Genomic DNA, 27,249 nt, shown 5'->3' on the forward strand with positions numbered 1-27,249 from the left:
GCACAAGACAAAAGTGTGTGCCCTTAATTCCTCTCGTAAGTGGCACTTTGCATTTAAAATGGGCAGCACTGAGTGCTTAGTTTGGCAGATTGACCGGTGAAAAAAGCAGCCCCACACAGAATGCGGCGGGCGCGAAGCTAAGCCTGGAAGGAATGAAGCCCCACTGAGCACTGCAGAATACAGAATTATGCACAGACACACTTGGCCGAAAATAGTTTATTCAAGTCGAATGTTTTCTCGCAAAAGTTCTTTTTTGGATTTAAATTTTTAAAAACATAATATGGGACCAAAAATAGTATAAAAGCTAAGAAAGGTGCACATTTTTTTAAATTCCCTTTCATGGCAAGCGAACCGTTAAATTAAAGAAAATTATGCTTTTTTTCTAAATTTCGATTGAATTTGATGAAAGATATAAATTTTCCAAAGGAATTTTTGTTTAAGTTCCATGCCGTAATTTCTTAAAATTTCTTATATTTTATCAAACCTTTAAATTTTTGCAATCTGCTTGACGAGACGAATCAAATGGTGAGCTTTTTTCAAACTTTTGGGATATTTTCAAAAATTTCCAATTAAATATTACTTTTAGATTGCAAAACATTTTTAAACTGATTTTTGTTGAAATTAGGAAATAAAATTTGGTTCTGGAATATGTCTAATATTTTTCGTCAATTTAATTTTTTTCTCAAATTGTATTTGTTATTTTTTCTGAATTTATTTGACTGTTTCACAGTAAAAAATCTTCATGAAAACAACGAGGAATAAAAATTAGAATAGACGTGGATATTTCATTTCTCCGTTTGGTGGTTGGAAAAATAACGAGAGCGACCGGGGAGGTCTGACGGGGGGTGGCGGGCGCAAGAAAAGAGCCCTTTCTAGGGCTTCGTCCTCTACAAGAGCGAACACGATGTTGTGCGCAATCGGGCCGCCAACAGAGAGCACCTCAAGGTGGCGGTCCTACACCTGAGTTCAATTATGGATTTGTCTGATCTGGATGCAGAGGGCTCGGAGAGGAGCCCCCACGCGAGCAGCGCCCCTCAGGGCTACTCGATCACGGGGCTGCTGATGACCGCCGCTGGCGCCCCGTGCACCGCCGTGTCCGACTCGCTGCTCTCGGCCAGCTTGCTCAGCGCCTTCGCCGCTGCCCCCAATCCTAATGCATCCACGGCGGTCATCCAGCATCCGAAATACTCAGGTGACTACATTTTTCTCCTACATTTCAGATATAATAAATTTAAATTTAGAGTTACGAGATTTTTCTCCAAAATTTCCAGCGCTTTATTGACCACATTTTCTTGCCAGATTTCGATGTGAAAAAGTATTGTTGTTAAATAAAATCAGATTTCGAGTAAGGAGACAGTCCTCACCATTTGAAAAGCATGCTAACTTTGTAACCACATTCCTAAAATATTTTGGCTCGAATCGAATCCTTCAGGAATTAGTAAAAAATGCAATGTTAACAAATATTTTCTGGATTTTCCTGGTTTTTCTTTAAAGGTGGATTGAATTCGGCACTGAATCGTTAGTTAGCATTTTAAATGTTGGTAATCGCCAAGAAAATTAATCCAATCTATTCGTTTTAATTTCAAAATGGCGAAAAAAGTTCACTATATGGGGTCTTTAATGTCGGATTTTTTTTTTAAAAAAAGTGGCCAACGCAAATAATTAAAATTCCAACAACCTTCAGTTTTAACAAAACATTTTAAAAATGGCGACAAAAATCACCTTCAAGTGGTATTTAATATTGAAATTTTTAAAATTTAAATAAAATGCAAAAACTGTTACAGTTGGAAATTTATTTATAAATAAAAAAATTAAATCACTAATTCACTGAATGCCTCTTGAAACACGCAAAAGTAATTCTTGAAGTGCACCAACACACCAACTCACACGCAAACACACACTCAACACTCGGGAGATTTGCGGTCGCGACGAATCCATGTGTATCACCGACCAAATCCGGCTGCCGACTGAATGAGAGTGCGAGTCTGGAGAAGAAGGGTGTCTAATTCACTCAAACAAATGTAGTTAGTGCAACCCAATAATGTAAAGTAAGCTAATTAGGTAAAAACGCGCGGGAGAGGGTTGCTGAGGCGAGGGTGTTCCGTGTATGATCCAACTAGCCTAATCGAATTCGACTCTCCAAATGTAATAATACCCACAACACACCACGCCTATATCCCTTTTGCGCTATATTAAATTAATGAGTCGCACTCGCAGACAAATCCTTTTTGCACTTGCCACGCGATCTCTGCCTTAATTGCATTTAAAACCTTTTTGTGTGCTGTCGCCTTCGTCTGATCTTGGTCTTTACCTATGTTTTAAAGGGAAATTAAATGCCTGTCATTCAGCACAATTACGGATTGATGGGTAATTTTAGAGAGGAAACAGAAGGAATTTGATTATTTTGCGCACCTCAAGGTAGTAAAAATTGTTGTCACATTAAATTTAATATTTTTTTATTCAGAAATAAGCTAAATAAATTTGGTCATCTCGCGATTTCCCGGAAGAGTCGTTTTAAAAATTACTCGACGAGTAAATTTACCAGCAAAAACTCGAAATAGTCAAAATAAAGCTTGATTTTTATGAAAAGTAGACCCTAGAAAAAATAACCCCACTACTAAAAGACGTTAAATTGCTTCACGTGATTTTCCTATAGCACTTTTCTGCTGGAAATTTTTGAAAAATCACATCATCATCAAAAATCCACATCATTCGACTCATTCAAAAAATGCTAGCTCGGAATGGTAGCTAAAAATTTCTTAAAAATTTGATTTCCTTTGAGAATATTTAAAAACTCAAATGAATTTAGGTGAGCACTGCAAGAAATCACAAATCCGTATTTCGTAACCAATATAGGTTTCCCTCGTGCGTGCATAAAACGTAGAAATAAATGTTATCGAGCCACTATTTTTATGGCTTCGTGCAGCAAGCAAAGAGTTTTAAGATAAATCCTCTGACACACAGGCTACGGAGACAGCCCGCTGGGAAATTCGTCTAACAGTCAATCGTTGGTCAACGAGGAAGACAACTCTGGACCAGACGATGACTCGTCTCCGGGAATAAATTTCTCGCCTCTCCCCGGCCCATCTTCTGGAGGCGGAGGACCGGTGAAGCGCAAGCAGAGGCGATACAGGCACGACGAAGTGTGTTTTATAATTTTAGTGACTAAAAAAATCGATATTTAGGACAACATTCACCAACTTCCAACTTGAGGAGCTGGAACGAGCGTTTCAAAAGACACATTATCCAGACGTTTTCTTCCGAGAAGAACTGGCCGTCCGAATAGACTTAACAGAAGCACGGGTCCAGGTAAAATAAAAGTATTTTTCATAATTTTCCCAAAATTCTTGGAAAAAAATTGAGCGGTTTCTGCCTGATTTTGACTATTCTCGTCGTTGTGCGAATTATGAGGAAAAAATGCCTAAATTGCGAAATAAATCGTGAGGCAAACATTCTAGCCGATTTTCTCTCAAATTAAAAGATAATTTAGGGAAATTTGAGTTCCTTCCCAATTTCCAGAGAGTTAATAAGGTAAATTTTCTATTTTTGTAGGTCTGGTTCCAGAACAGGAGAGCCAAGTGGCGAAAGCAAGAGAAGTTAGCCGTGAAACAACAACAGCAGCACCACCACCACCAACATCACGCCCTTGTCAACCACTCTGCCTCTTCGCTTGTGCAAGGAATCCTCTCAATACCAGGTATGCGAGTATGGAGGCCAAAAATAGCGCCTGCAGATTGCAGAGTATGCAGCGCGTCATACTTGAATGCTGTGCTTGCTGCATAACGCAAAATCTCCACAGAAAGCGCAACAACGCAAAAATAACTACTGTGCATTTTAGACGCGAGAGACTGGCTAATTTTTACTTTGATATACGCTTAAAATAGTTAAAATAACCGGCTAAAAAGTGATTTATTGAATTTTGGTTTTAGCAATCTAATTGAAAATTTCCAAACCTAATCTTTTTTTATCTCGTTTGGTCCGAAATATTATTTTCAGCAATTAAAATTTGTGATCTTATTGCCAAAATTTTGGCATTTAATCCTTGATCCAAGAATCCAGCAATTGAAAAAATGACACACACTCTGAGTTACATAATTATTAGCCTTAATATTGAGCCCTTTTAACGTTCCATTTAAATTTAAAATGCAGTCCTTTGAATAATTTTTTAATATATTTAAAATAAAAATAAAATATCCCAAAAGTAATTAATTGGGTTTGAAAATTCATCGATTTTAATATTAAGTTAATATGTAATTTATTTTTGTATTTAGTTCTTACAAAGTATGGATTGTAAATTTGTCAAAATAGAAGATAATTTTAAAAATATTTTGGACTCATGTTCTTTTTGGGTAAATCTTCAGGACTTCTTACCAATTTTGCATTGCGAAAAAATTTACCACTGCTCTTTTTTGCGGCAAAAAACCAGCCGGCAAACACCACCACCCAAATTAGACTCCCAAAAAGGTCTCATTTTTCATGAAACAAGACAAAAGGATTGAAACGAGGAGAAGTTCTATTAAACCGAAAAATCTATTTTTTTTTTTAAAGTGGCGTCATTAGAATTAAATTAATTTTTATGATTCATATTTTGGACGTCCAACAAATAGTGAAAAGAAACGCATATATGTTTTTTGATAAATGAGCAAAATTGCAGAAATCTCCACAAAAAGGGGAGATTTTGTGATGCAGTGGGGGTTGAATTTTACTGGAAATATATGGATTTTTTTTCATCCTGCGCATTCCATCTTTTCACTTTACGATTTTTTATTTCCCCCCCCCCCTCCCCCAAAATGGTTAATTTGTTATTAGCATTTCCTTTTAAATTAATGAAATAAATCCTCTTACCTATATTTGGAACGTCCCGTGAAAACAATGGAAATTATGTTTTTCAAAATAAATGTTACACATTAACTGACAAATAATACTTCTGAATTTTACCGGAAGCCACCTGAATTAGCTTGGAAACCATTTAAAATATTTTTCGCAGCCAATTAAACGAGGCACACAATTGAATTTTCCTTTTCAACACTGCTTCCAGTTTCGAACAGCCCTGGAGGAATGATTTCCGATTCGCCTCTCTTGTCAGCCCAGACCCTATCGTCACTTGGAGGTATATTAATGAGAAACAATTTAATTTATTTTCATCTCTGATTGCCAATTGATAGGCTCAAGTCCCCTGGGCTCGTTCAGTCCGACGCCGTCGGGAGGGATGTATTTGGGCATGGAGTGGCCTGCCCAGGGATTTTCCCCGCCGCTACCAGCAGCTTCGCCGCACTATGTGTAAGCAAAATAATATACTACGAGAGGTCCTTTTTCCATATTAATTTGAAGTCCCAAACAAACCCTATTTCATGAACAGAAAAATTTCTTTAGAACATTTTTATTTTCACATAATCAGTTTTACGGGTTGTGCGAAACAAATTTAGGAAATTGGGCTTTGGCCTGAAGTCGGAACTAGCTGAGAGTAATAAACACGTTAGGCTTTTAAGATAATGTTTGGAATTTATTTCATTTCAATATTTGGAGTAAAAATAATGATTATCCTTGATAGATTTCTGTTATAAAATTGGGTGAAAGCTATTTTTAAAAAGATATTAAATTATCAGTTTTAATTTTTTAATAAAACAGTAAACGAAATGATAAGACATAAAAATCAAAGGCTGACTTCAATTTCAATTTTTACCATTCTTCTATTTACCTTCATATGTATTATTTTTAAGCCTGATATTTCAATTTTACCAAATTTCAGTGATTCAGATGTATATATATTGCCAAATAATTAATGCAGCGCCCTTCACCCGTAAATTAATTTAATTCAAATTCCTGTTTGACCAGGAATAAGGGTCAAATTCGCATGGAGAGCCCTTCATCAGAGCTGGTCGACTCAGGGACAAGTGCATCGGATCTGCTTATGCACGCAACGGGGACGCACTCGCCCCCGTCGACCCCCCATTGCTCGGTTTCGTCGCCGGGGCCGCTGTCGCAGCAACACGACCAACTTCCTGACCTTCACGAACTCAAGAGTGATAACGACTGAAGAAAAGGGATTGTTTATATTATTATTGCTGTTATCAATTTTACAATATAGCTCATCCATACTGCTAACGAGGGAAGGAAACTGTAAAAGCCTTTCGGAAATATATTTAATTGTTATTATTAAATGTATTAGGCCTGCGTCTGGCTATTTTCTCATAATTAATTTTTGTAATTTGATGTTTAAATGTCCTGGAATTCGGCTTGTTGTCATTAAAATTAATAATTATCAAAATATCTAGTGTCGTATAAATTTGTGAAAGATTCCAAAAGTTAGAGGTATTAAATGAACAAAGAGGAATTTTTTAAAGTGGTTTACAAAAGTGGATTAAAGAGGAATTATCTGAGAAAAGTGGCTGCAAAGTTAAAATGCTTTTCAAACAAAAAACTTGAAAAATTTGAATTTCTACTGTACATAAAGGTTCTTTTTTATTATTGCAAATTGTATGTAGAACGAATTTCCCATTGAAAAATTCAAAAAATTCTCTTAATTATCATTGAATTTGTCAACCTGAATCAATCCCGCACTTTCAATAAATTAAAATTACAAGATAACGTCTCATGACAATTGGATGAAGCTAACAATAAGGAAAACCTATTGAAAGTTCTGCTCTACTTTTTAATATTTTTTCAGGCTTTCAGAGTGATATTGGTTTTTTGTTAATTTTACAGGTTTATCATCATCTTTACTAATTCCACCGCAATGCGTTTCCGACCATATACCAATTAACGCAATTATTAATTTGCAGACTGCTTGATTATGTGTGTCAAGAGTTAACGGCAGCACCGCACCATCAATAAAAACGAAAAGCCGTGGTCAATTATTCGCGGGCTGCGCTGCCTTGGAAGATAGGAAATAACGTCCGTCGAAAGCCTGTGTGTGTGCCAACTCATTGCGGTGTGCATGTGTGAACCCAGCCGGCTAGTTCACATTCTTGCCGACGGCGGCGTGCGTGAATCATTCATTTCCAGTCGTCTCGTGCTCCGGAGTAAATTTCATCACCCAGTGGATTCGCACTTGTCAAGGTAAGTCACTCTATTTTGCGAGAAAACCATCATTTTCCGCACGGCAATCGCTGCAATTGGTCCAGCTACGATAATTCTACCCTTGCGAGAGGTTAAGGGTGAAAATCAACTGACGAAACGACCGTACTAGCCCACGATTTCTTTGTGCGAATGATCGAACAGTCTAGTGGTGTCCCCATTTTAACCTTGGCTAGCGCTCCTTCATTTTGCCTGTCGACTTTTTACCGCCGACCAGCCTCAGGCCACCTGTTTTCTGAATGAATCATCGAAAATCGGGCATAACTCGCCTCTTCATCGCTGGTAAATCGCGAATTCGGGCGGCCGTGGGTCACGCCCACGTCTCCTTGCTTATATTTCGAGTCTACGTGCAGTGTGTGCCGTGGTGGTTGCGTCGAATTAGCGGGTTGCTTGTTGGTACGTAAACACGCACGGGGTTGACAACCACGGGGCCGTCACGTGACCGTCTTTAAGGAAGGTCGTCTGGTTGGTGCTGCGGACCCTGGACCTTCGATTTGCGCCATCACGCTAGCGAAAGTAACAAAATATCACCTCTCGCCCATTGTGAAACTTTCTAAATTAATATAAATTAAATTGAATTCTTCATGTAGCATTGCGAAACTGCGTAAGATTTTGCCGTTATTTGTTCTAATGTTCTAATGACCCTCACGCAGGTCAATGTCCATTCCGATATTCGCATTTACTTTCCACTCGCGTGCAAGAATTTCTTATTTTGCGTCTCGAAAAACTTTGCTGATGGAAGAAGCATCGGAATGACAAAGAACCAACAAGTTCTGCTTGAGTTATTATCAGGTTGTAAACCTGATTGCTCAGAGGGTCCAATTTTTGCGCCTTTTTCCTTGTTAATTGAAAAATTATGAGAGGCAAAGCAAAAATGTTTGCAAAATAGACAAATTTCCCGGAAAACCGTTTTTAAAATTGACATGTATTTCCTAGTAAGATATGCGAGCTGAAAAAAATTTCTAAATAGCTAGATTTCATGAAAACTATCTCAGAAAAAATTAAAACCCCTTTACAAGCCGTTACATTTCATCACGGGATTTTCCCAGAGCACTTTTCTCTTGGAAAATTTAGGAAAAGTCACCAACCTTTCCAAAATGATTAAAATTGACCTCATTCGATTCATCTCGCTGAGCAGGATAAAAAAATGTTAAGTTAATCGATTCCAGAAATTATGGTAGTTTGAAATTGGCGAAAATTTCTACTTTTAAATTACGGAGGCGTCGTTTTATAAGCCAACCATAAATTTATTTGGCAAATTATAATCTTACACCAAATCCCATGGAATGTTAGCAAAACACCTTAATTTTCGGCCATTTAGTTTATTTTTGCTCAAGAAATTCGCAAAAGGCTGTGGGAATTCCTCAAAGTGGTACACAATTAAATTAAAGTGAGCCTAGAGCCTTGAACTATTTTATTTTAGATTGAAACTAATGAATCATCTTCTGCGTCGTCTTGAGTGTATTGTGTTGTTCGTCGACAAACAAATAAATTTGATGACTTGTGTATTTTTGTTGTGAGCACACATTATTCTCGGAGGAAATCCCACAAGTCGGGCTACTCTCAATTTCAAATCGATATCGTTTTTCTCCCTACGTGAGGCATTATTTTTAGTCAATTTAAATTCATATTCACGTGTTGTGTGGCTGGGTTCTTTCTTTATCTTGCATATCAATGAAAATGCCGCTCACCAAGGTTAAATTATCTGGTTGTTTTGAGCCAGCTGCCGTCAGTCCGTCTCTTTCCCAATCTCAATATTGTGTTTCCTGTTCTGTCGACAGCTCTGCTGGAGGTGAATAGAGTGCTCAACATCCATCCAGGTGGTGTCTCTGCTGTCCCATCCCTCTCTCCCTGAGGATGGCTCTGCGCGAGTTGGTCGAGGGCGAGTGCGGCGGCGCCAATTCTTTGGTCCGTCTCACCTCGCACTTTGTCCAGGACCGGGCCCACAAGGAGGATGGACTCAGGCACTTTCCCCCTCACCCTGAAGCCATTTTCGGCGAGTCCAGTGCCGATCAGGTGACGTATTTTGGTTTTGAGAATTATCACTGGGGGAAATTTTTCAATCGGACCGAGCTCTTTTCAGGAATAATTAAAAATCGATTTTTGAAGCTTGTTTTCGTTCAATATTATTACTTTACTCGATTTGTTTTATTTTCCATTGTAAAAATAATTGAAAATAGCTCATTAATTTTTTTCAAACCTTCTGAGGTGACTACCAAGGTCATGTAGCTACAAAATTAACTAATTAAATTTAAATATTATCAATTAACTTAATTTTTTTGGAAGCTGAAAATACTTAAGTAAATTAAATTCTATAAATATGTAAAAATATGACATTTGATCAGCTTTCAGAACATGTTGAATTGAATTAACTGTAAATAATTTACATAGCCCAGGACAGAAAAATTAAAGATTTTCTATTAACTATGTGCACTAATGTGTGTATAAGACATATGTCATAATATGTATTGTTTATTCTCAATATGAGAATAAACAAATAAACAGATAAATTTCAAAAATCAACCAATAATTGATTTGTCTCATGAATCATTTCATCTAAATTGAGCACAAACTGTACTCTGAACAGAGTTTGAAATTTTCGAATCCTTTTTAAATCTCTAAAATCGTTGAATCGGGGAATTTCCATGAGTTTACATGAAATCATTACACGAATTGGAGCGAAAAAGAACATTAACTGATCTGTGAATTACAAATTACGCATCATTCTGTGCTGCTAAATTACCTTGAGGATAAGATGGTTTCATTTTTCTAACTACACTTCTGTTTGTAATTATTAAAGATTATTTTATATGAAATCATCAACATAATGATACTAATTACACCCTTATTAATCATTTTGGTTTTTTTCTTTGGATTACACCAATACGTTTAAAGTATATTTTTCATGCAAGGGTTAAAATATTTGATTCATCAATCTTGTTTGTTTTTGGTAAATATTTTCATAATAAATAATATCGAATTCTGTTTATTCAAGTGTTTGCTGAATATATCCAGAAATTTTTTATTTACTCTTGAAAATTTGAAATTTTTCACGTTGGACTGTGCATGAGAATTCCTTACGGTAGTAAATTCTAATTTATTTTAAATGAAAATGACAAAGTATTTCAAAACTATTGACTATCATATTATAGAACCCTGTTTAAACATATTTTTTAACTATTTTAATAAATTTAAATTAATTAATTTAATTTTTGATTCAGTTTGTTCAAGAGTTCTTGGAGGAGAGTCTAGTTCAGCGAGGAATCGATGTGGTACCTCAAACCTTCCACGTCGACTCGCTGCTGCGGGAGATGCGCGAAATCGAGAGTGCCCAGCACAACTCTTTGCCGCCAATCCCTGCTCCTGGAGTCGCACAAGCTCTTGCCGACGCTGAAACCGCTGGATGGGCCGAACAGTTTTCGGACACTCACAATAATTTTAACGTGAGTTTCGCCCTGACTTTTACTAACACTTTCTTGCGAGAAATTAGTTTTTAGGACAATATTTCGAATTATAAATAAAAAAACGCTATTTTCGCTGAAACTTTCTTTCATAGTCTAAGTCGAGTCCTGTGCACTACATTTTTGTAAAAAAGTTGCATATTTGTAGGAGCTCAAAATTGAAGAGATTTGGAATGAAGCCGGTTCTTCTCTGAAACCAATCGCGACTGAGAAGAACGAACTGGGCTTTGGGCCAAGCTGGACTTTGGAATATCTGCAACCCGATGAACATGACATGTGATTTATCATTGGATACGCTTTTGAGCCGTCTGCAACCTGACTAATCATTGCAGATCCACCGAGCTGGAAAATGCATGGCAGGAGGGATCAGTAGAAGACCAGGAAATCCGAGCTCAGGCGAATGAACTTGTCACAGTCATCGACAATCAGCGCGTTCAAAACTCAAAGGTGAGTCGTCTTACCTCAAGAATGGATCATTCATCACAAGGCTGTTTTTACAGTTCATGCAGTTTATGCGTGACATTGGCAACGGTGAAGTTGACATTTTAGACGGAAAGTTGGACCAAGACTCCAAGGACACAGAGGCTGAGGCGGCTCACTCGTGGGTGAAGGAGTTTGCCGAAGGCCAGCGGCAGGCTGATCTTGCCAACGGCATCGTCAAAGAGGACGACCTCTGGGTCAACTTGCAGAAGGAATGGGAAAAGTCCGCCAGAGACAGTGGCGACATCACCAATTGGTTCGAAGAGTTCAGTTCCTACTACGACCCCTTTAAGGTGAGAGTGAATGCGAATTAGTGCTGCATAATTCTGGGAAATAATATATGGAAAAGCTAAATATTATGGATAATATCCGAGAAATGGCTTTAAAGTTTGGTTCTCCTTATTGTAAAATCACGATTTATTTCTCCAGGAGGAAAATTTCATGAAAGTGCGCAAGAAAAACGGATCGCACCATTTTTTTCTGAATTAGTGTGTTCGTTAATTGATCATTAATTTACTAAGAAGTTATTTCTGTTATTAATAGCCCCTGGATTTCATAGAAAGCATCAAAATATTTTAATTAAAATTTCTACCTTCGTTTTTATTGTTATTTATCCTCATTACCTTAATCTGTCTCTTAAAATAATTTTAAAAAATCCTGAAGCTTAAAATTAATACCAATAGTTGAAGTTAAAAATTTCTGGCTTTTTTAAAAGATACTGGCAATTTTATCAGCTTTCTGAAAATCTAAAATTTTTAACTCTGTCTCAGTTGGCTGAATTTTGACCGCGTCAACAGTGGAGTGTTTAAATTAAATTAAGATATTTTAAAAAAAAATTATTAAAAAATATTTGACCCTCCAATTTTTTTAACGAGATGCCTTTTTTATTATTAAAATTAAATAAATTAGCTTTTTTCTTATATGTACAAATGCGTTGTTCACGATTAAAATGAGGAAATTCTTAAACAAAATCCTTAAAATCCTCCTTTTCCTTGCAGCAATACAGCTTTGAAAAGGAAAACCCCCTACTCGACAATGAGAACCCTCTGGACGAGGGTAAGAGGAGGCTCGCCGAAGGGGATTTGCCAAGTGCCGTTTTGCTCTTTGAGGCAGCAGTGCAGAAAGACGAAAACTGCGCTGAAGCCTGGCAGCTCTTGGGAACAACGCAAGCTGAAAACGAGCAGGTAACGGATTATCTGATATGTGGCTTCACTTCTGGCTGCTAACAACTGCTCTGGACTTTTGCAGGACCCCATGGCTATCCCTGCATTGAAAAAGTGCCTTCAATTAGATCCAGGAAATTTGTCCGCGCTGATGGCTTTGGCTGTTTGCTACACAAACGAGAGTTATCAAAATCAAGCTTGTCACGCCCTCAAGGTAAAATTTAACCCAAATTTTATTCACTCACTAATTAATAATTCAATTCCAGGATTGGTTAAAGGGTAATCCTAAATACAGTGACTTGGTTCCTCCTCACACGGAAGAGCATCCCCAAAAGTATGAATATATTACCTCACTAATGACCAAGTAATTTTGAACGGAATTCCACCATTGAGCAATTCTATATCATACTGTCTAACAGCGATGTCCACCAAGAAGTGCATGACCTTTTCCTGGCAGCTGCGAACAGAAATCCCATTTCTGACATTGATCCAGACGTTCAGTGTGGTCTTGGAGTGCTCTTCAACTTGTCTAATGAATACGACAAGGCTGTGGATTGTTTTCGAGCAGCTCTGGAAGCTCGGCCAGAGGTGATTACTCTTTTAAATTAATTTTTAGTTAATTAATCACGCCATTCACAAAAATTTCCGTCTTATTTTCAAACACAATTTTACCCCCAAACAGTTGATAATATTTATTTATTTGTATAAACTTTTTAAGAAATTTTGCTGGCAAGATTACCTTCTTTCAAAATAGATATATATGGCTTAACTGTTTTTTTTTAATACAGAAACTGTTGAGATATTCTGATGTTAAATTAATAATTTAAAATTTAATTCTTAAATTTTTAAAAATCAAGGTGGAGTTCTTTTTAACACTTGAATTATTTTATTTAATTATTTCCCTAATTTTTTCCAATATAGTAAGCTTAAAATCGGTTCTAACGGACTTGGTCGAAATTATTTAAAAAAAAAACCGGAATTTTTGGGATACTGGAGTTAAGTGGTTTTTCAGTAACCTACCTATCTATCAATAATTAATCTTGTCGGGGGTTATCTTTATAGCATAAACCATCGTGATTGAACAAAATTTGTTTTTTAAATTAATTTTTATTTTAAATTTTACAAATAATTTTGTTCAGTCCGTAATTCGAAGGCTATATATTATGCTAGATAGAATCAATTTGTTCGGTGATTCATATACATCACAAGAGTGTATATATGTAAAAAGACCGCGGAGTTTCCACGCTATAAATTTTTTGAGCTTGAAAGCTGTTTAAACAATTTACATCAGAGTACGCAATTTATCAACCTGAAATATTAACTTAAAAAATAAACATCGGTCAAAATCAAAATAAACATCAGTTATAAATAATCTGGAGCGTTTTTTCTTGCGGTTTTCAGGCTACACACGTAGAACCTAGTGATTTTTAATTGGAGAAATTTTATATTGCGCCAGTTGTAAATTTTTATATATCTCAAAAACAACAGTAGTAAAAAATGTGGTTGTTTCTGGAAATAAATTGGTTTGCCTCATTTTTCCATGGAGCATTCTCTCACATTTTGATTTGAATTCCAGGACTCGAGAATGTGGAACCGTCTTGGCGCAACTCTGGCAAATGGTAATCGGTCAGAGGAAGCAGTTGACGCGTACCACAGAGCCCTGGAACTGACGCCTGGCTTCATCAGAGCTCGCTATAACGTCGGAATAACCTGTGTCAACCTAAACGCTTACAAGTATGAGTTTGATGCGCTTTCTGTTATGGATTAATTTAACCATAATGCTGTAGGGAAGCTGCTGAGCACTTCATTTCTGCGCTCAACATTCAAGCTTCTGGCAAGGGAGTGCAAGGGAAGAGCTCGTGGAGGTCAATGTCTGAGAGCATTTGGTCCTCGTTAAGGCTAGTGGTTGGATTAATGGAGAGGAAAGACCTGTTTACTTTGGTGGATAACAGGTAATTCATTATTTTGCCTGCATTTGACTAATATTAAATTTATATCTCTGATTTCAGGGACTTGGCGAAACTAAACGAGGTGTTCAAAATGAACGAAGAACTGAATTAGGTTAAGAAGTGTCTAAAACTAATGTAACAAGATGGTGTAAATGAGTATAGTCTTAGCACTTAATCATACTATTCCATTAGATTTTAGTCATTTTTTATTCAAGTGGTTTGCTGTTGCGCGAGACACTGATTTGAAACAATTTGAAACTGACTAGAAAACTGCTTGTCAGTGGCTCAAGCTGCGGTGAACGGGTCCATTTTGGTTGCCATGCAATCGGATATTTATATTAGTCATTTGAATCCTATGGAATCTAACATTGAAACGATACTACCATTAACAAAGCACTAAAATCATTATTTGTCATTTTTGAATGTAAGTCATCTTTCAGTGACTAAATTTGTTATTTAATTTCTTGTATACAGGGTAAATTTCTGTTCCAGTATTTTTTAAATCGATTCAAAGGGATTTTAAATGTTTTTTGTGAGGTAAGACTGCTAGCATTAATTGAATGTCTTTTATATACTTTGGGTTTAAATCGTGGTGTGGTAACTTTAAATGGGCATTGTTTTTTATTGCGAAAAATGGTGTGAGTTCTGTGAGCGAGCGAGTTTCGTTTTTTTTTCAATTTTATCATTAATGCGTTTGTTGTTGTAATGTAAAATGGAAATTTCATAAATCCAAAAACATTAGTCTGTTGCAGGAGTAAATTGTTCACTGTAATTACTGTCATTAATATACACAAGTATATCTATCAATGTTAATTTTTTACCTTTGCCGCGACGACCTGGATATAAAAATATTTGGCCTCTATTTATAAGATTTGGAAATAATGCAAATTGACAGGCGCCCACTTTATACAAAAATGAAAGGTCGTCGCTAAACATTGTAATTGAAACAAACAACCAAAGACTTCATTAACAACAAAAGAGAATTTGATTTGTCATGTGACAATTTTTTTTAATCTATGTCATCATCTGCCTGTCGATGCATCAATTTGGAAAATACAAAATTCAAAATTAATTGCTATTGTGTTTGATTTGTACTTTCTCCATGTCCCCCTTATTTAAAAAAACCACTGAAAATAAATGGAGAAGGCGTGGCTTGTGTCGCAAACCGCGTAAAAATCGTAATTCTTAAGCTTCTACTGAGAATTCACGAAAATTTTAAATCAGGGGCCTCGTTTCTTCGGTAAATCGTACAATTTGGCTATGAATTCACAGATATTCTACTTTTAACAGAGGTTTAAAAAGATGAAGTATCGATTTTAAAAAAAATTAAGTTAATAGAACTCTTAGTTCAAGGTCATTTAAAAATCACAAATATATTTTTAAAATCCCTGGCTCGTGAATTATTATTTTTAAATCCTTCTATATTTTGGTTCATGCACAATAATATCAGCAAAATGCGCAAAATTGCGATGGAAGCAATGAGCTAATCTTGATAAATGCGGGTTTTGCCTGGCAGTAAATTATTCAGTCACGGAAGCTGGATATTAAATCCAGCATAAGAATTTAATTTAAGTGGAATATTCTGCTCTTTATCAAACCAGTTTAACAGGAGTTAGTTGCGAGTTGCGATTATGCGAATGTGTGAATTTCTCGAATTTCTACATTTCTCTATGTAGTTCTGAACTTTGCCGCCGCTCAGCGAAGATATGTGCGTGATGACGTCACTTCCAGTGCGCTGCCATCGACTGATCGGCGAATGGGCGAATCATCCGGTTGAACTTGGAACTTGGAAGAAGTGGAAGGAAAGTCGCTGACCGACCGACGAGACACTCCTGCGAGTGTGCGAGAGGATAATTCCGCAGAAACGGACTACGAGATTTCGCAGCTATCTTGACGAGTGAGTATGCGAGTGATTTGCGGCAAATTCTCTTTGTCTTTCAGTCACATCGAGCCGCGAGCCGGTGTGGCTGGCGAAATTTTGTCTCAACGCCTCGTTTATTGTCATCCGTGACGACTAGGCAAATGTTAATGCATGCAAATCAATTCGGGTGTTCGCATAACGCGGTCACAGAGAGAAACGCGTATGAATGATGACATTATTTGGGTGGGAAATTACTTTTGCAGCGCTCTTATAATGTGTTATTTGCTTTTATGCTAAATAATTATTTTTTTAAAAAAAAATTGATAGGATTTTTTTCTGGAGTGTTTACATTCATACACTTGACAGATGATAAGCTTTTTTATCCTGATAATATTTAATTGTGCGTTTTGTCAGCCGCACGAGTTTCTCCGTTTGGTCAGTGCCGGCTATTTTGGAGAAAAATGAAAATTGACATCCTTTCCGAACAATTTTCGCCTGCAGCCTCTCCAGAGCTCAGTCGGTTAGAAACTTTTCATGCAGGATGAGCACCACTTTCCCCTCGACCAAAAATAGCGGTGTGCGTGCAGCGAAAAAAATCCACAGGATTTAAAATCCTTAAATAGCCAGACAAATTAAAAAAGCACGCCTTATAAATCCGTCGGCTTACAATTTAATTTTGCTGTGAGATAATGACTATTATTTTTTTAGTTTGATATTATGTTTTTATAAATTGGATCAATTAAAATTTTTCAAACTAACCCAATGAATTTATAAATAGACGGACTTTGTTGGTTTCAGCTAAGACATGTTTCTATTAAAAAATCAACTCTTCCGGAGAAATCGTTTCAATAGGGAGAGCTATTTAAAGGCTTTAAATGTCTAGTTCTCGGTCAAGGTCGCCGATCATTAAAGTGGGACAAACCTTCACGCAGGCTCAAAGCGAGCCAGGTTAACTCACAGAGATACAGATGATCACACTACCACACCGTTTTTTCTTGTCCCCATTGATTCATCTAACTGCAAATAAAAAAGGGGGGATACAGAGAGAGTGACAGAAGCGAGATTTTTTAATTTCTTGTGCCTGTAACATTTTAACCTGAAAATTTTACACGAATTTAAAAGGGTAAAATATTTTTTCTCATCTTCCAATCGTTATTATGACGATCTCTAAGCACGAAAATTGAATTTTGAACCATTCAAATCTCCCTTTAAACCGTCTAAATCGGTGGAAAGTCTGAGGACTAGTGCATTGTTATGTTTCACGCCGGGATTTTTTCTCTCGATTTTATTTACTAGGCCGAATTTTTCTTATCAGTTTTTCACACATGTGAATGTCTTTCATTGCTATTTTAAGACATGTTTTTTCAGTTAATTTTATTTAATTTTTCGGTGAAAAATAATAATTTCGATTGCATGCAAGGAAGCCAAATAAACGTTAAAGAAAAATTGCGTTGAACTCATTTAAAAGTAGGAAATAATCACACCTGGTGTTGTTTTTACTATGATTTGCAGTTTGGGAGAACCAAATAATCAATTTTAGTAAAAATAAATACTTTTGATAAAGTCGTCGCTCCTCTGCTTGTGTATTAAGTATTTACGATGAAGTTGTAAGTAGTGCAACTCGCCCAGTTTACCACTTTTTTATCTTATCAAAAAGTAAAAAGTGCAGCCTCTGCATTTCACGATTTCACGTTCCGAGGAAATGAACGTGATTCGCACGAAGTGTAAGTGCTTCGGTCGCATGATCCTCGAATGATTATTTTATCAAATTACATAACGCATTTAGCAACATAATCACGCTTTTCTTGGCTGAAATTTCAACTCGGCGAGGCTTCGGATGCACGCGATTAACACGCTGCTTCTTGACACTTTGACCTTATCGGCCCTAATGTTGCTCTTGTTGTTCTTAATTCGAGTTGAATGGATTTTGTGTTCGCATTAATTGCCTAAAGACTTCCGTAAATCGTAAACCACGTGTGTTAGATTGTTTTCTAAGAAAATAACTGTTGTTTTTTCTCGTCAGAAAATCTTGTAGACGTTCACTTCGAGGAACAATTCATCCGGTCGAAAAAAAATTAAAGTTTAGAAAGTGATTCTGATTCGGAGTGAGAGGAAAAGGTGCTTGCTGGGCGTGGTACCTTTGCTTAAAGTAGATCTTAAGCCGAGCAAATGGTAAATTCAGGATCAATAAAACAGATTTTGCCAAATTTATCGAAGATTTAAAGGTTTTGTCTTTGATTTTTTGCTTGGGGAAAAATTCCCTAAATCGTGAGTAAGGAGACGATTCTTGATTAGCTGATTTTCTATTAAAAATTAAGCTCTTTCCTTATTTTTATAAGGTAAGATAAAGAATGATTTGTCTCAATTTTTCAGTACAACTCCACTTAAATATGTTGTTGATACGTACAGCTTCCTCGAATTGCTTGTCATCGTGTGCCAAAAACTATGAATAATTTGCGTGACTTGCAAAACCTTCAATTAAAATTTGATCATCATCTCTCACATTTTAATCAGTCGTATCGCATGAAATCTTATCACTCAATCCAGGTTACAATAATAAAAGTCGTGGACGTTCTGCTCTGCACGTAAATGAATAAGTTTTAAAGAAGTATATTTTTAATCAAAATCCTAACCGATTTTTAATTATTTAAGTTTCACCAAAATTTTGTTAATTATTTTCAAAATTTTAATTCACGGAATAAAGAAAAGGGAAAGTTTCGGGCTCTGAAGCAGGATTAACGGCGGAAGCGAACAAGCACACGGCGGACCAATCTGTTCTTAGAACAAACATCACGCGATGAATGGCGTGAGTGGTCACGTGACTTCAGGAGTGGATTTTAAAGTAAGAATTTGCCAGACGCGCGTAAACTGGGATTATCAGTGCAATAATATATATAATTTCTTCACTACTACGACGCTTGAAGTTTGCGTCAAATTCTCACTGCCATTGTAATCGAGAGTCGATAATATGGAGAAATGTGTTGTTTGTTCATCAGGGAATCCATTCAAATTGACACAAATTAATTCGACGTCGGCGAGCTTGTTTTCTTTCTGTCTTGCTTTCGCACCCTATAAAGTACGTCGTGCAATTTCCGCAAACCGTTCAGTGATTTTCATTCTCATTCTGTGCAAGTGAGTGACCTTTCTGTAGAATCGACCGAGCGAGGGCACCCGCGTGTGACGTCAGTTGGTCACATTCAAGCGCCGCCAGTCGATAGTTTGACGTCACATTTTCCCTGCTGGAAAAAAGGTTTTGCTGCACAAGACAACAAACAAGTCGCATATCGCATAAGGGCTCATTAGTTTTTTTGAAAATATTTCTAATATTTATTCAAATATTCACGTCAGCCCGGAAGAGTAGATTTAAATATTTTTAGAGAACTAAAGCAGGTACCATTCCTTCTGCAGCATCTAGGTTTGAGTTGTGCGGCTTGTGCGTAGCAACTATTGCCGCTTTTTTTCTCCGCTCAAGGTAGTAAGGCCGCAAAGATGATTTTCTCCTCTTTCTGTGTTTCATCATGACGCATATTTTTGCGGCAATCGCACAAAAAACCGATGACTGCGCGATTTCGAATTTAAATCCTGTTCGAGTTCGAAAACTGGCCTTGAATCTCAGAGTTTCCTCAAAAAGTGCATTCAAAAGACGCCGAATAAGCGCGACCGATAAGAGTTTCGTGCCCTCTGCGCGAATCGAGCCTTTATCTTCTGACAATCAGTCAGTCAGTCGGCCAAGCAGACCCCTTCCAAGAGAAAAAGCAGCGAGCCAGCCTCTAGCGTATCATTCTGGCTCGCTCTTTCTTTCTCGAGACACGGTACGAGGCAGTCGCGTCGACTCCGGCCAAACACCCAGACTACAAGCGTTTTCTTTTTGTCCTCAGGAAGGGCTGCACAGGCTGAGAGATGTCGGCAAAAGCGATCCGCGAGGCGACCGGAAAGGACCTGTTAAACAGGTTCCTTTCGCCCTCTTCGGGCGCTGCACTCTGCAAATTCGCTGCTGTCGACGAGAGCACCAAATGGGAGGCACTCGTCGCCGCCAATCCCTGGCTGCAGACTGAGGTACGATTTCAGTAATATATTAGTGTTCTCTTTAATTAAAATCTGTGTGCAGAAACTGGTTGTCAAACCTGACCAGCTGATCAAACGGCGAGGAAAACTAGGCCTGATCGAAGTCAACTGCGACCTTGCCACCGCCAAGTCTTGGATCGAGCAGAGGATCGGCAAGGATATCAAGGTATGAGTTTTTTTTTCAAAGAGCGAACAACAAGGACTGTTTAAATTTACTGGCGCTCAAGAGGGAATTTATTTCTAACAGACAGTGAATTTTCTTTTTTGGAGCATTATCCATCAAAAGCTACAACCGTCTAAGAGTCTGGGGGATTTGATTTTTTGGTGAAATTTTCAGCCCTATATTATTTTTGGGTGATTTTCCAGAGTAGAATTATTTTTTCACGCATGAAAGTTAAGTTGTTATTATTTTTAGACTCGTGTTGTCCGTTTGAATTTCGTTCAGTGTAAAAATTTAGCAAAGACAATGCTGCTGCTGTTGAACATTTTGAAAATTTGAGTAATTATATTTGTTACATAGCTGACGAAATTTCCTGTTTCATTACGTGTTATTCTAAACCCTTTCTTTTAAAATAAAAATCTTTTAGCTTCATTAAAATTTTAAATTAACTTCTTTTTCTCATTTCTTTTTTTATTATTATTTTATATTTCCTAAATATTAATAAATTAATCAAATAAGCAAGTTATTATTTATCATAATTATTTAAAATATGAAATCAACAATAAATTGTAAAGAATTAGAAATTTCTCCTATGACAAGAAGGAGGTGTTATTTGTATCTGTATACATGTTTTAAAATTTAAAGAAACTTTGTAAGCCATTAATGAGACAAATAGAGTTTGATCTGTATTAAATGTGATAGCCATAGATTTAACTGGAAACGGAGAAAAATTATCTTAAATTGAAATGTCATCTTTGTGAATGGCTTCAAAATTCGATTTTCTAAACAATCCCCTACGTTACATCCAATAAGACTATTTTTAACAGCGTTAATTTTACAGCCGTAACAATGTGTTTTGATATTTACAGATCGGAAAAGCCACCGGAAAGCTAAGAAGTTTCATCATTGAACCATTTTTGCCTCACAAACCGGTAAGGACAGCAGTAAAAAATCTGCAAATTGAATTTAAATCACATTATTTTAGGCCGAGGAAGCCTATGTGTGCATTTACTCGCACCGCTCAGGAGACACCATCCTTTTCCACCACGAAGGCGGCGTCGATATTGGCGATGTCGACTCGAAGGCTGTTAAACTGGAGGTGCCCGTTGGACAAATTGTGTCCACCAAAGACATCAAGAATGTCCTCCTCACAAAAATTGACGCATCACAACAAGAGTTAGTATTTAATTGAAAAATAAATATAATATTTTTACACCAACCCGTTTGTTATCAGTTTGGTGGCCGGCTTCATCGAGAGCCTCTACCAACAATACGTTGAGTTGTATTTTACGTATTTGGAGATAAACCCTCTGGTCATCACTGGAGGCAAAGTGTACGTCCTGGACTTAGCAGCTAAGCTCGACGCCACAGCTGATTTCATCTGCCGCTCCAAGTGGGGTGAGATCGACTATCCCCCTCCTTTCGGACGTGATGCCTACCCCGAAGAAGCGTACATCGCTGATCTGGATGCTAAGAGCGGAGCCTCCCTAAAAGTAGGGTTGCAAATTCTGTTTGAATTTGCTTAATTAGCTACAATAAATTCGCAGCTCACCATCTTGAACAAAAATGGTCGCATCTGGACGATGGTTGCCGGCGGAGGAGCGTCAGTCATTTACTCAGACACCATTTGCGACCTTGGAGGCGCCTCTGAGTTGGCAAATTATGGCGAATACTCTGGCGCTCCTTCTGAGCAGCAAACATATGAATATGCCAAGACTATACTTAGCCTCATGACTCAGCAAAAGCACCCTGAAGGAAAGGTATAATAACTGCAGTTGACAATTTAAACACGGTTTAATCACGTTTTCGCTCATCAGGTTCTGATCATCGGTGGTGGTATCGCCAACTTCACAAATGTGGCAGCCACCTTCAAGGGCATCGTCACTGCCCTGCAGGAGTTCCAAGCCAGGCTTGTAGAGCACAATGTGTCTATTTTCGTTCGACGTGCTGGGCCTAATTACCAAGAAGGTCTCAGGTACAAAGGCTATTTAAACACTGATGTTTTAGTTATTGGCGAAATTAATGAATGCCAGTTTTTATTAAATTATGATATTTTATAGGTAGGCTTAACTGTGCTCATCAATTTACTATTAAAAACTTTGGAAGCCTGGATCATAACCCTTTACCAAATTTTCCAATTTTTCCGTAACATAAAAAAACACCGATCGATTTGTCTTTTCTAACTAAAATCAGCTGAATTGAGCAAAAACTATTTTCAAATCAATTTATGATAATTTCGTCAAGAATTAAAACTTTGAATCCCAGAGTTTCCTTTTAAGAATGCGTTGTAACGATGTATCAAATTGTTTTAAAGAATTATGAGGGACGTTGGACAGAATTTGGGCATCCCCCTCTTCGTATTTGGCCCTGAAACGCACATGACTGCGATCGTGGGTATGGCGTTGGGTAAGAGGCCAATCCCTAGAGAAACTGAGGTTGAATTCAGCACTGCCAATTTCCTTCTGCCTGGCGGTCAAGACAAGGTAGCTATTTCTTTTGTTCATTTTGTTTTATTCTGTACGTAAACAGTAGTAGAATTTTTAGTAGCTTTAATTCGTATCTTAACCTATTCACAAAAAATAATCATTTCTCAATGTTATATCTTCCCAATTTTTCTATTCTTCACACAGTCTGAATCTGGAATGGCATCTGGAGTGAGTAACCATCAATCCACTTTTTTATATTTGCTTCTTTATTCAGGGTTGTATTTTCTTTACCACTATAGTCTTTACGGTTTATTTTACCAATTAATCGCGTAATAAATCTCTCTATGCTAAACCTAAAATTAGCGGTTACAGATGACAAAATTTTGTCGCTTTGTTAAGTGACTAATTTAAATATTTAAATAAATGCTATTCTTACCGTTGCAATAAAAAACTTGCGGCTTTCTTGCAACCCTGTCTACATTTGCAATTTTCTATAATATCTGTTCTGCACATATTATTTAAAAACTGCTGAAGATTCTTCTGTTAGCACAAATATTTTAATTATTGCCTTTTCTATTGTATATAGTTCCACTGAATATCACTATTTTATGTATAGCTCTAATATTTCTAACACAATATACTTCTTGCTTTGCGGCATGGTTGTTGTGTTGGTGGCGGCGTTCGCTACATTTGCCCATTTTAAACACCAGACTCCTGATCAGTCTCGAAAGGGCTCCATTGCCGGGGGAAGCAGTGCCGCGGCCGGTGGTGCAGCATCTGCTGCCACTGCTGCCGCCGCTGCAATTTCTGCAGCTGCTGCTGCTGCCAACGCTGACTTCTTGGACGGAGGAAAGACCATGTTCAGCAAGAAGACCAAGGCCATCGTGTGGGGAATGCAGACCAGAGCTGTCCAGGTAATAATTTGTTCAAAGCCTCAATTAAATTATGTTTGCTAATCGGTCTCTCTACAGAGCATGCTGGACTTTGACTTTGTTTGCCGCCGAACCGAGCCATCTGTGGTGGCAATGGTGTATCCCTTCACTGGGGACCACAAGCAAAAGTTCTACTGGGGACACAAGGAAATACTGATCAATGGTTTGCATTTACTCGCTTTTTAACTCGCTGTAAAAATGTTAAATTTCTTTCATAATCAAGTGTATAAGAAAATGGAAGATGCCATGACCAAGCACCAAGACGCTGACGTGCTTGTTAACTTTGCCTCTCTGCGATCGGCCTATGAGAGCACCATTGAAACCATGAATTACCCTCAGGTAGATACCCTCAAATTGATTTTGATTTTGTGTAATTAAGATTCTTGACTAGATTCGCACAATCGCCATCATTGCTGAGGGAATCCCTGAAAACATGACCCGCAAATTAATTTTGATGGCCAACGAGAAGGGCGTGTCCATCATCGGCCCAGCCACAGTCGGCGGAATCAAGCCTGGCTGCTTCAAGATCGGCAATACCGGTGGAATGATGGACAACATTCTCCACTCTAAACTGTACAGGCCCGGCAGGTAATAAAATTTGTTACGGTTCGTTGAAATTGGATGCTAATTGAATTATTCGCAGCGTGGCATATGTCTCAAGATCTGGAGGAATGTCCAATGAGCTGAATAATATTATTTCAAAGGCAACAAACGGAGTTTACGAAGGTGTTGCGATCGGTGGAGATCGCTACCCTGGAACTAACTTCATGGATCACATTTTGCGCTATCAAGCAGACCCACAGGTATTTCCTTACCAAATTTAAGCAGTTTAAAATCAACCTCTCACATTCTTTGGTCTAAATAATACATTTGTTTGTGTTATTAATTTTTTCGGTAAAATTGCATCAACAGACAGATTTAGCACATTTTCTACTGCTCACTTTTAAGATTTGGACGGTTTTCACCAACTTTTTGAGCGATTTCCGATGCCTTAAAGCTAAAATAATATTTTCGACTGAGTTATAAGCTGAATTTTTAAAGACAAGGATAAAACGATTTAAAAACAAAATTACTAACTCTGCTGACCATCTGCCTACCAATCTTTTAAATTTAATTTTTTAAATCAATTTTATACAGGTCAAAATGATTGTTCTGCTGGGAGAAGTCGGAGGAACTGAAGAGTATGACGTTTGTAACGCCCTGAAGGACAAGAGGATCAACAAGCCCTTGGTCGCCTGGTGCATAGGAACCTGCGCCAGTAAGCATCATTTTTGTAACTTAAAACAAACAATTAAATTTTCCAAATCGTAGGCATGTTCACCTCTGAGGTACAGTTTGGTCACGCTGGCTCATGCGCACAGTCTGAGAAGGAAACTGCATCGTCCAAAAACGCCGCTCTTGGTGCTTCTGGAGCTACTGTTCCTGCCAGTTTTGATAATCTTGGAGAGGCGATTCATGAGGTCTACTACCGTCTTGTGCACGAGGGCGTCATCGTTCCGGAAGCGGAGCTTCCACCTCCCACTGTACCTATGGATTACTCCTGGGCCAGGGTAAGATAGGAATTTATAATTTTACCGTTTTTTTGTTTGAATGTGTTATTTTAAACTATTTTACAACCTAAATAGCTCATTTGAAAAGTAAAAAAAAAATGGTTGAACATAATTTCCTGAAATAAATTGGTTGAAATCGAGAAAAACTATTGTTACCAATGCACTGCATTAAAAAATAATAAAAAAATTTCGCAACCCTGGATAGAATGGACTAAAATTATATCTAAATTGGCCCAGAGACCTTATAATTTACATGGATAAGTCTAAAACCAGTCAAAAGATCAAAGCCCTCTTTATTGCGTAATAAATTCTGAATTAAATTTTCGTCCCAGGAACTTGGATTGATTCGCAAGCCAGCATCATTCATGACCAGTATTTGTGATGAGAGAGGACAGGAACTTCTCTACGCAGGAATGCCTATCAGCGACGTAAGTTTAGTTTTTCTTATTATGAAATCATTAAACACAATTGCATTAGGTGCTGAAAAACGACATGGGTCTTGGTGGTGTCATCTCGCTGCTGTGGTTCCAACGCCCCTTGCCACCTTACGTGTGCAAATTCTTTGAAATGTGTCTGATGGTGACTGCTGACCATGGCCCCGCTGTCTCCGGTGCTCACAACACCATCGTCTGCGCTCGAGCTGGCAAAGATCTGGTTTCGTCCCTTGTCTCTGGCTTGCTGACAATCGTACGCACCAAATAAATCCTTTGCTTGAATCACTACTAATGCCTTAAATGCAGGGTGATCGTTTCGGCGGTGCTCTTGACGGTGCTGCTCGGCAGTTCAGTGAAGGCTACGACTCTGGCCTTATCCCCATGGAGTTTGTTAACTCCATGCGCAAGAAGGGAACACTCATCATGGGAATTGGACACAGAGTCAAATCTGTAAGTTTTCCACAGTCATTTAAAAAAAGCAAATTTCAAATTGCCAAAAAATTTAAAAGTTGTCGTATTTCAAATGATAGGTAATTTTTATACCTTTTCAAATTTTCCTACAGAATAAAGCTCTGGGAAACTCGCGTGCAGAAATGTAACAGCTTGTGGCAGGGTTTTAATTTTTTTCCTTGAAACCAAGCTTTTTTTGGCTAATTCAATATTATTTTGGGTTGCAAAACTTGTGGGTAAATATGCAAATCAATTTTTTAAGTTATTTTCAGAAAATTGGGAAGAAATTTGTTTCCAGAATTTGTCAGAATTGCAATTTTGCAAATTTGCCAAGATTTTTGATTTTGATTTTTACAGGTGGGTCTAAGTTTAGCTTAGTTAATTTTCCAGGTCTGTTTGGCACCCTGCAATTTTCTTTTTGTTGTGAATACTAAAAATAAAAATTTCCAGATTAACAACCCCGACATGCGAGTAAAAATCATCAAAGAGTTTGTCCTCGAGAACTTCCCCTCAACCCCCCTGTTGAACTACGCCCTTGAGGTGGAGAAGATCACGACTTCAAAGAAGCCAAATCTCATCCTGAATGTTGACGGCGTGATTGCCGTGTCTTTCGTCGACATGCTTCGCAATACCGGCAGCTTCACGAGGGAGGAGGCACAGGAGTACATCGAAATGGGGTCTATCAACAGTCTATTTGTTCTCGGGCGCAGCATCGGTTTCATTGGTAGGTTTTTTCTTTGTTTTCTTGATGTATGGCGTCTGATCGTTTTATTCAGGGCACTTCATGGATCAGAAGAGGCTGAGGCAAGGACTGTACCGTCATCCGTGGGACGACATTTCTTATGTTCTCCCCGAGCAGTACAATTAAGTGATGAGAAGCGATTAGTTTTGCACTTGTACCCACCCAGCACAAATTTATTACTAGCTGTATTTATCGTTATTTGAAGCAATTGAATGCAAAACATCTCTTCATTTTGAATGTTGATGAAACGACAAGATTCGGTGCAAGTTAATTTTTATAATTGACCAAGTGATTTTTAATTAAAATTGCATGTCTAGCTACGGATACCATTTTATTTATAGATCTGCATTTTCTGTTTTTGATTACGTCCTTTTATGTCTTATCTTAACATTCCTTGCAAAGCATGCTTACGAGAAAAGCGAAATTTAGTGTACATTGATTTGTTACTTGTTGGTAAAAATAAAATATTTTTGTGTATTTGCTCAAGAATAGATGAAAA

At 37.6% G+C, this 27,249-nt stretch overlaps 3 protein-coding genes across 9 annotated transcripts; all 3 read left to right on the forward strand.

Annotated features, from left to right (window-relative positions):
* The first annotated feature begins 784 nt into the window (after positions 1-784).
* On the forward strand, positions 785-6,271 carry LOC135945588 (paired mesoderm homeobox protein 2A-like). Its single transcript, XM_065493376.1, is given in 7 exon segments — positions 785-1,192; positions 2,965-3,146; positions 3,148-3,309; positions 3,553-3,697; positions 5,039-5,110; positions 5,166-5,280; positions 5,836-6,271. Coding segments are annotated over 7 exon segments (1,098 nt in total). The 5' UTR covers positions 785-972; the 3' UTR covers positions 6,038-6,271.
* A 2,663-nt stretch (positions 6,272-8,934) lies between these two features.
* Pex5 (peroxin 5) lies at positions 8,935-15,202 on the forward strand. Of its 3 annotated transcripts, none has more exons than XM_065493366.1 (12): positions 8,935-9,093; positions 10,299-10,520; positions 10,687-10,814; positions 10,871-10,985; positions 11,039-11,311; positions 12,017-12,202; positions 12,267-12,395; positions 12,448-12,545; positions 12,601-12,769; positions 13,758-13,915; positions 13,969-14,133; positions 14,191-15,202. In XM_065493366.1, the coding sequence occupies exons 1-12, from the start codon at positions 8,935-8,937 to the stop codon at positions 14,240-14,242; spliced, it is 1,854 nt and encodes a 617-aa protein (XP_065349438.1). In that variant the 3' UTR covers positions 14,243-15,202. The 3 variants fall into 3 exon arrangements, with proteins under 3 accessions (XP_065349438.1, XP_065349440.1, XP_065349439.1); XM_065493368.1 differs by having other exon boundaries at positions 12,448-12,515; XM_065493367.1 differs by having other exon boundaries at positions 11,048-11,311.
* A 660-nt stretch (positions 15,203-15,862) lies between these two features.
* On the forward strand, positions 15,863-27,249 carry ATPCL (ATP-citrate synthase). Of its 5 annotated transcripts, none has more exons than XM_065493019.1 (22): positions 15,863-16,027; positions 19,870-20,047; positions 20,100-20,222; positions 21,086-21,148; positions 21,202-21,392; positions 21,451-21,709; positions 21,764-21,976; positions 22,034-22,191; positions 22,531-22,699; positions 22,847-22,870; positions 23,353-23,556; positions 23,614-23,737; positions 23,798-23,913; positions 23,966-24,162; positions 24,218-24,377; positions 24,712-24,832; positions 24,886-25,124; positions 25,457-25,552; positions 25,602-25,811; positions 25,865-26,008; positions 26,459-26,732; positions 26,785-27,249. In XM_065493019.1, exons 2-22 carry the CDS (start codon positions 19,892-19,894, stop codon positions 26,874-26,876), a joined length of 3,333 nt encoding a protein of 1,110 aa, XP_065349091.1. In that variant the 5' UTR covers positions 15,863-16,027; positions 19,870-19,891; the 3' UTR covers positions 26,877-27,249. The 5 variants fall into 5 exon arrangements, with proteins under 5 accessions (XP_065349091.1, XP_065349094.1, XP_065349095.1 ...); XM_065493022.1 differs by having other exon boundaries at positions 23,365-23,556; XM_065493021.1 differs by lacking the exon at positions 15,863-16,027 and adding an exon at positions 19,665-19,803.

The sequence above is a fragment of the Cloeon dipterum genome, chromosome X (genome assembly GCF_949628265.1).
Source record: "Cloeon dipterum chromosome X, ieCloDipt1.1, whole genome shotgun sequence".
NCBI classification, from domain to species: domain Eukaryota; kingdom Metazoa; phylum Arthropoda; class Insecta; order Ephemeroptera; family Baetidae; genus Cloeon; species Cloeon dipterum.

Bases quoted from the DNA above. Each gene is read 5' to 3' on its own strand.
- ATPCL (XM_065493019.1), top strand. From the start codon at position 19,892: ATGTCGGCAAAAGCGATCCGCGAGGCGACCGGAAAGGACCTGTTAAAC. The intron at 24,378-24,711 runs GTATTTCCTTAC...AATTTTATACAG, and splicing joins GCTATCAAGCAGACCCACAG to GTCAAAATGATTGTTCTGCT. The intron at 24,833-24,885 runs GTAAGCATCATT...TCCAAATCGTAG, and splicing joins GTGCATAGGAACCTGCGCCA to GCATGTTCACCTCTGAGGTA.
- Pex5 (XM_065493366.1), top strand. From the start codon at position 8,935: ATGGCTCTGCGCGAGTTGGTCGAGGGCGAGTGCGGCGGCGCCAATTCT. The intron at 10,986-11,038 runs GTGAGTCGTCTT...CTGTTTTTACAG, and splicing joins AGCGCGTTCAAAACTCAAAG to TTCATGCAGTTTATGCGTGA. The intron at 12,546-12,600 runs GTAATTTTGAAC...ACTGTCTAACAG, and splicing joins ATTACCTCACTAATGACCAA to CGATGTCCACCAAGAAGTGC.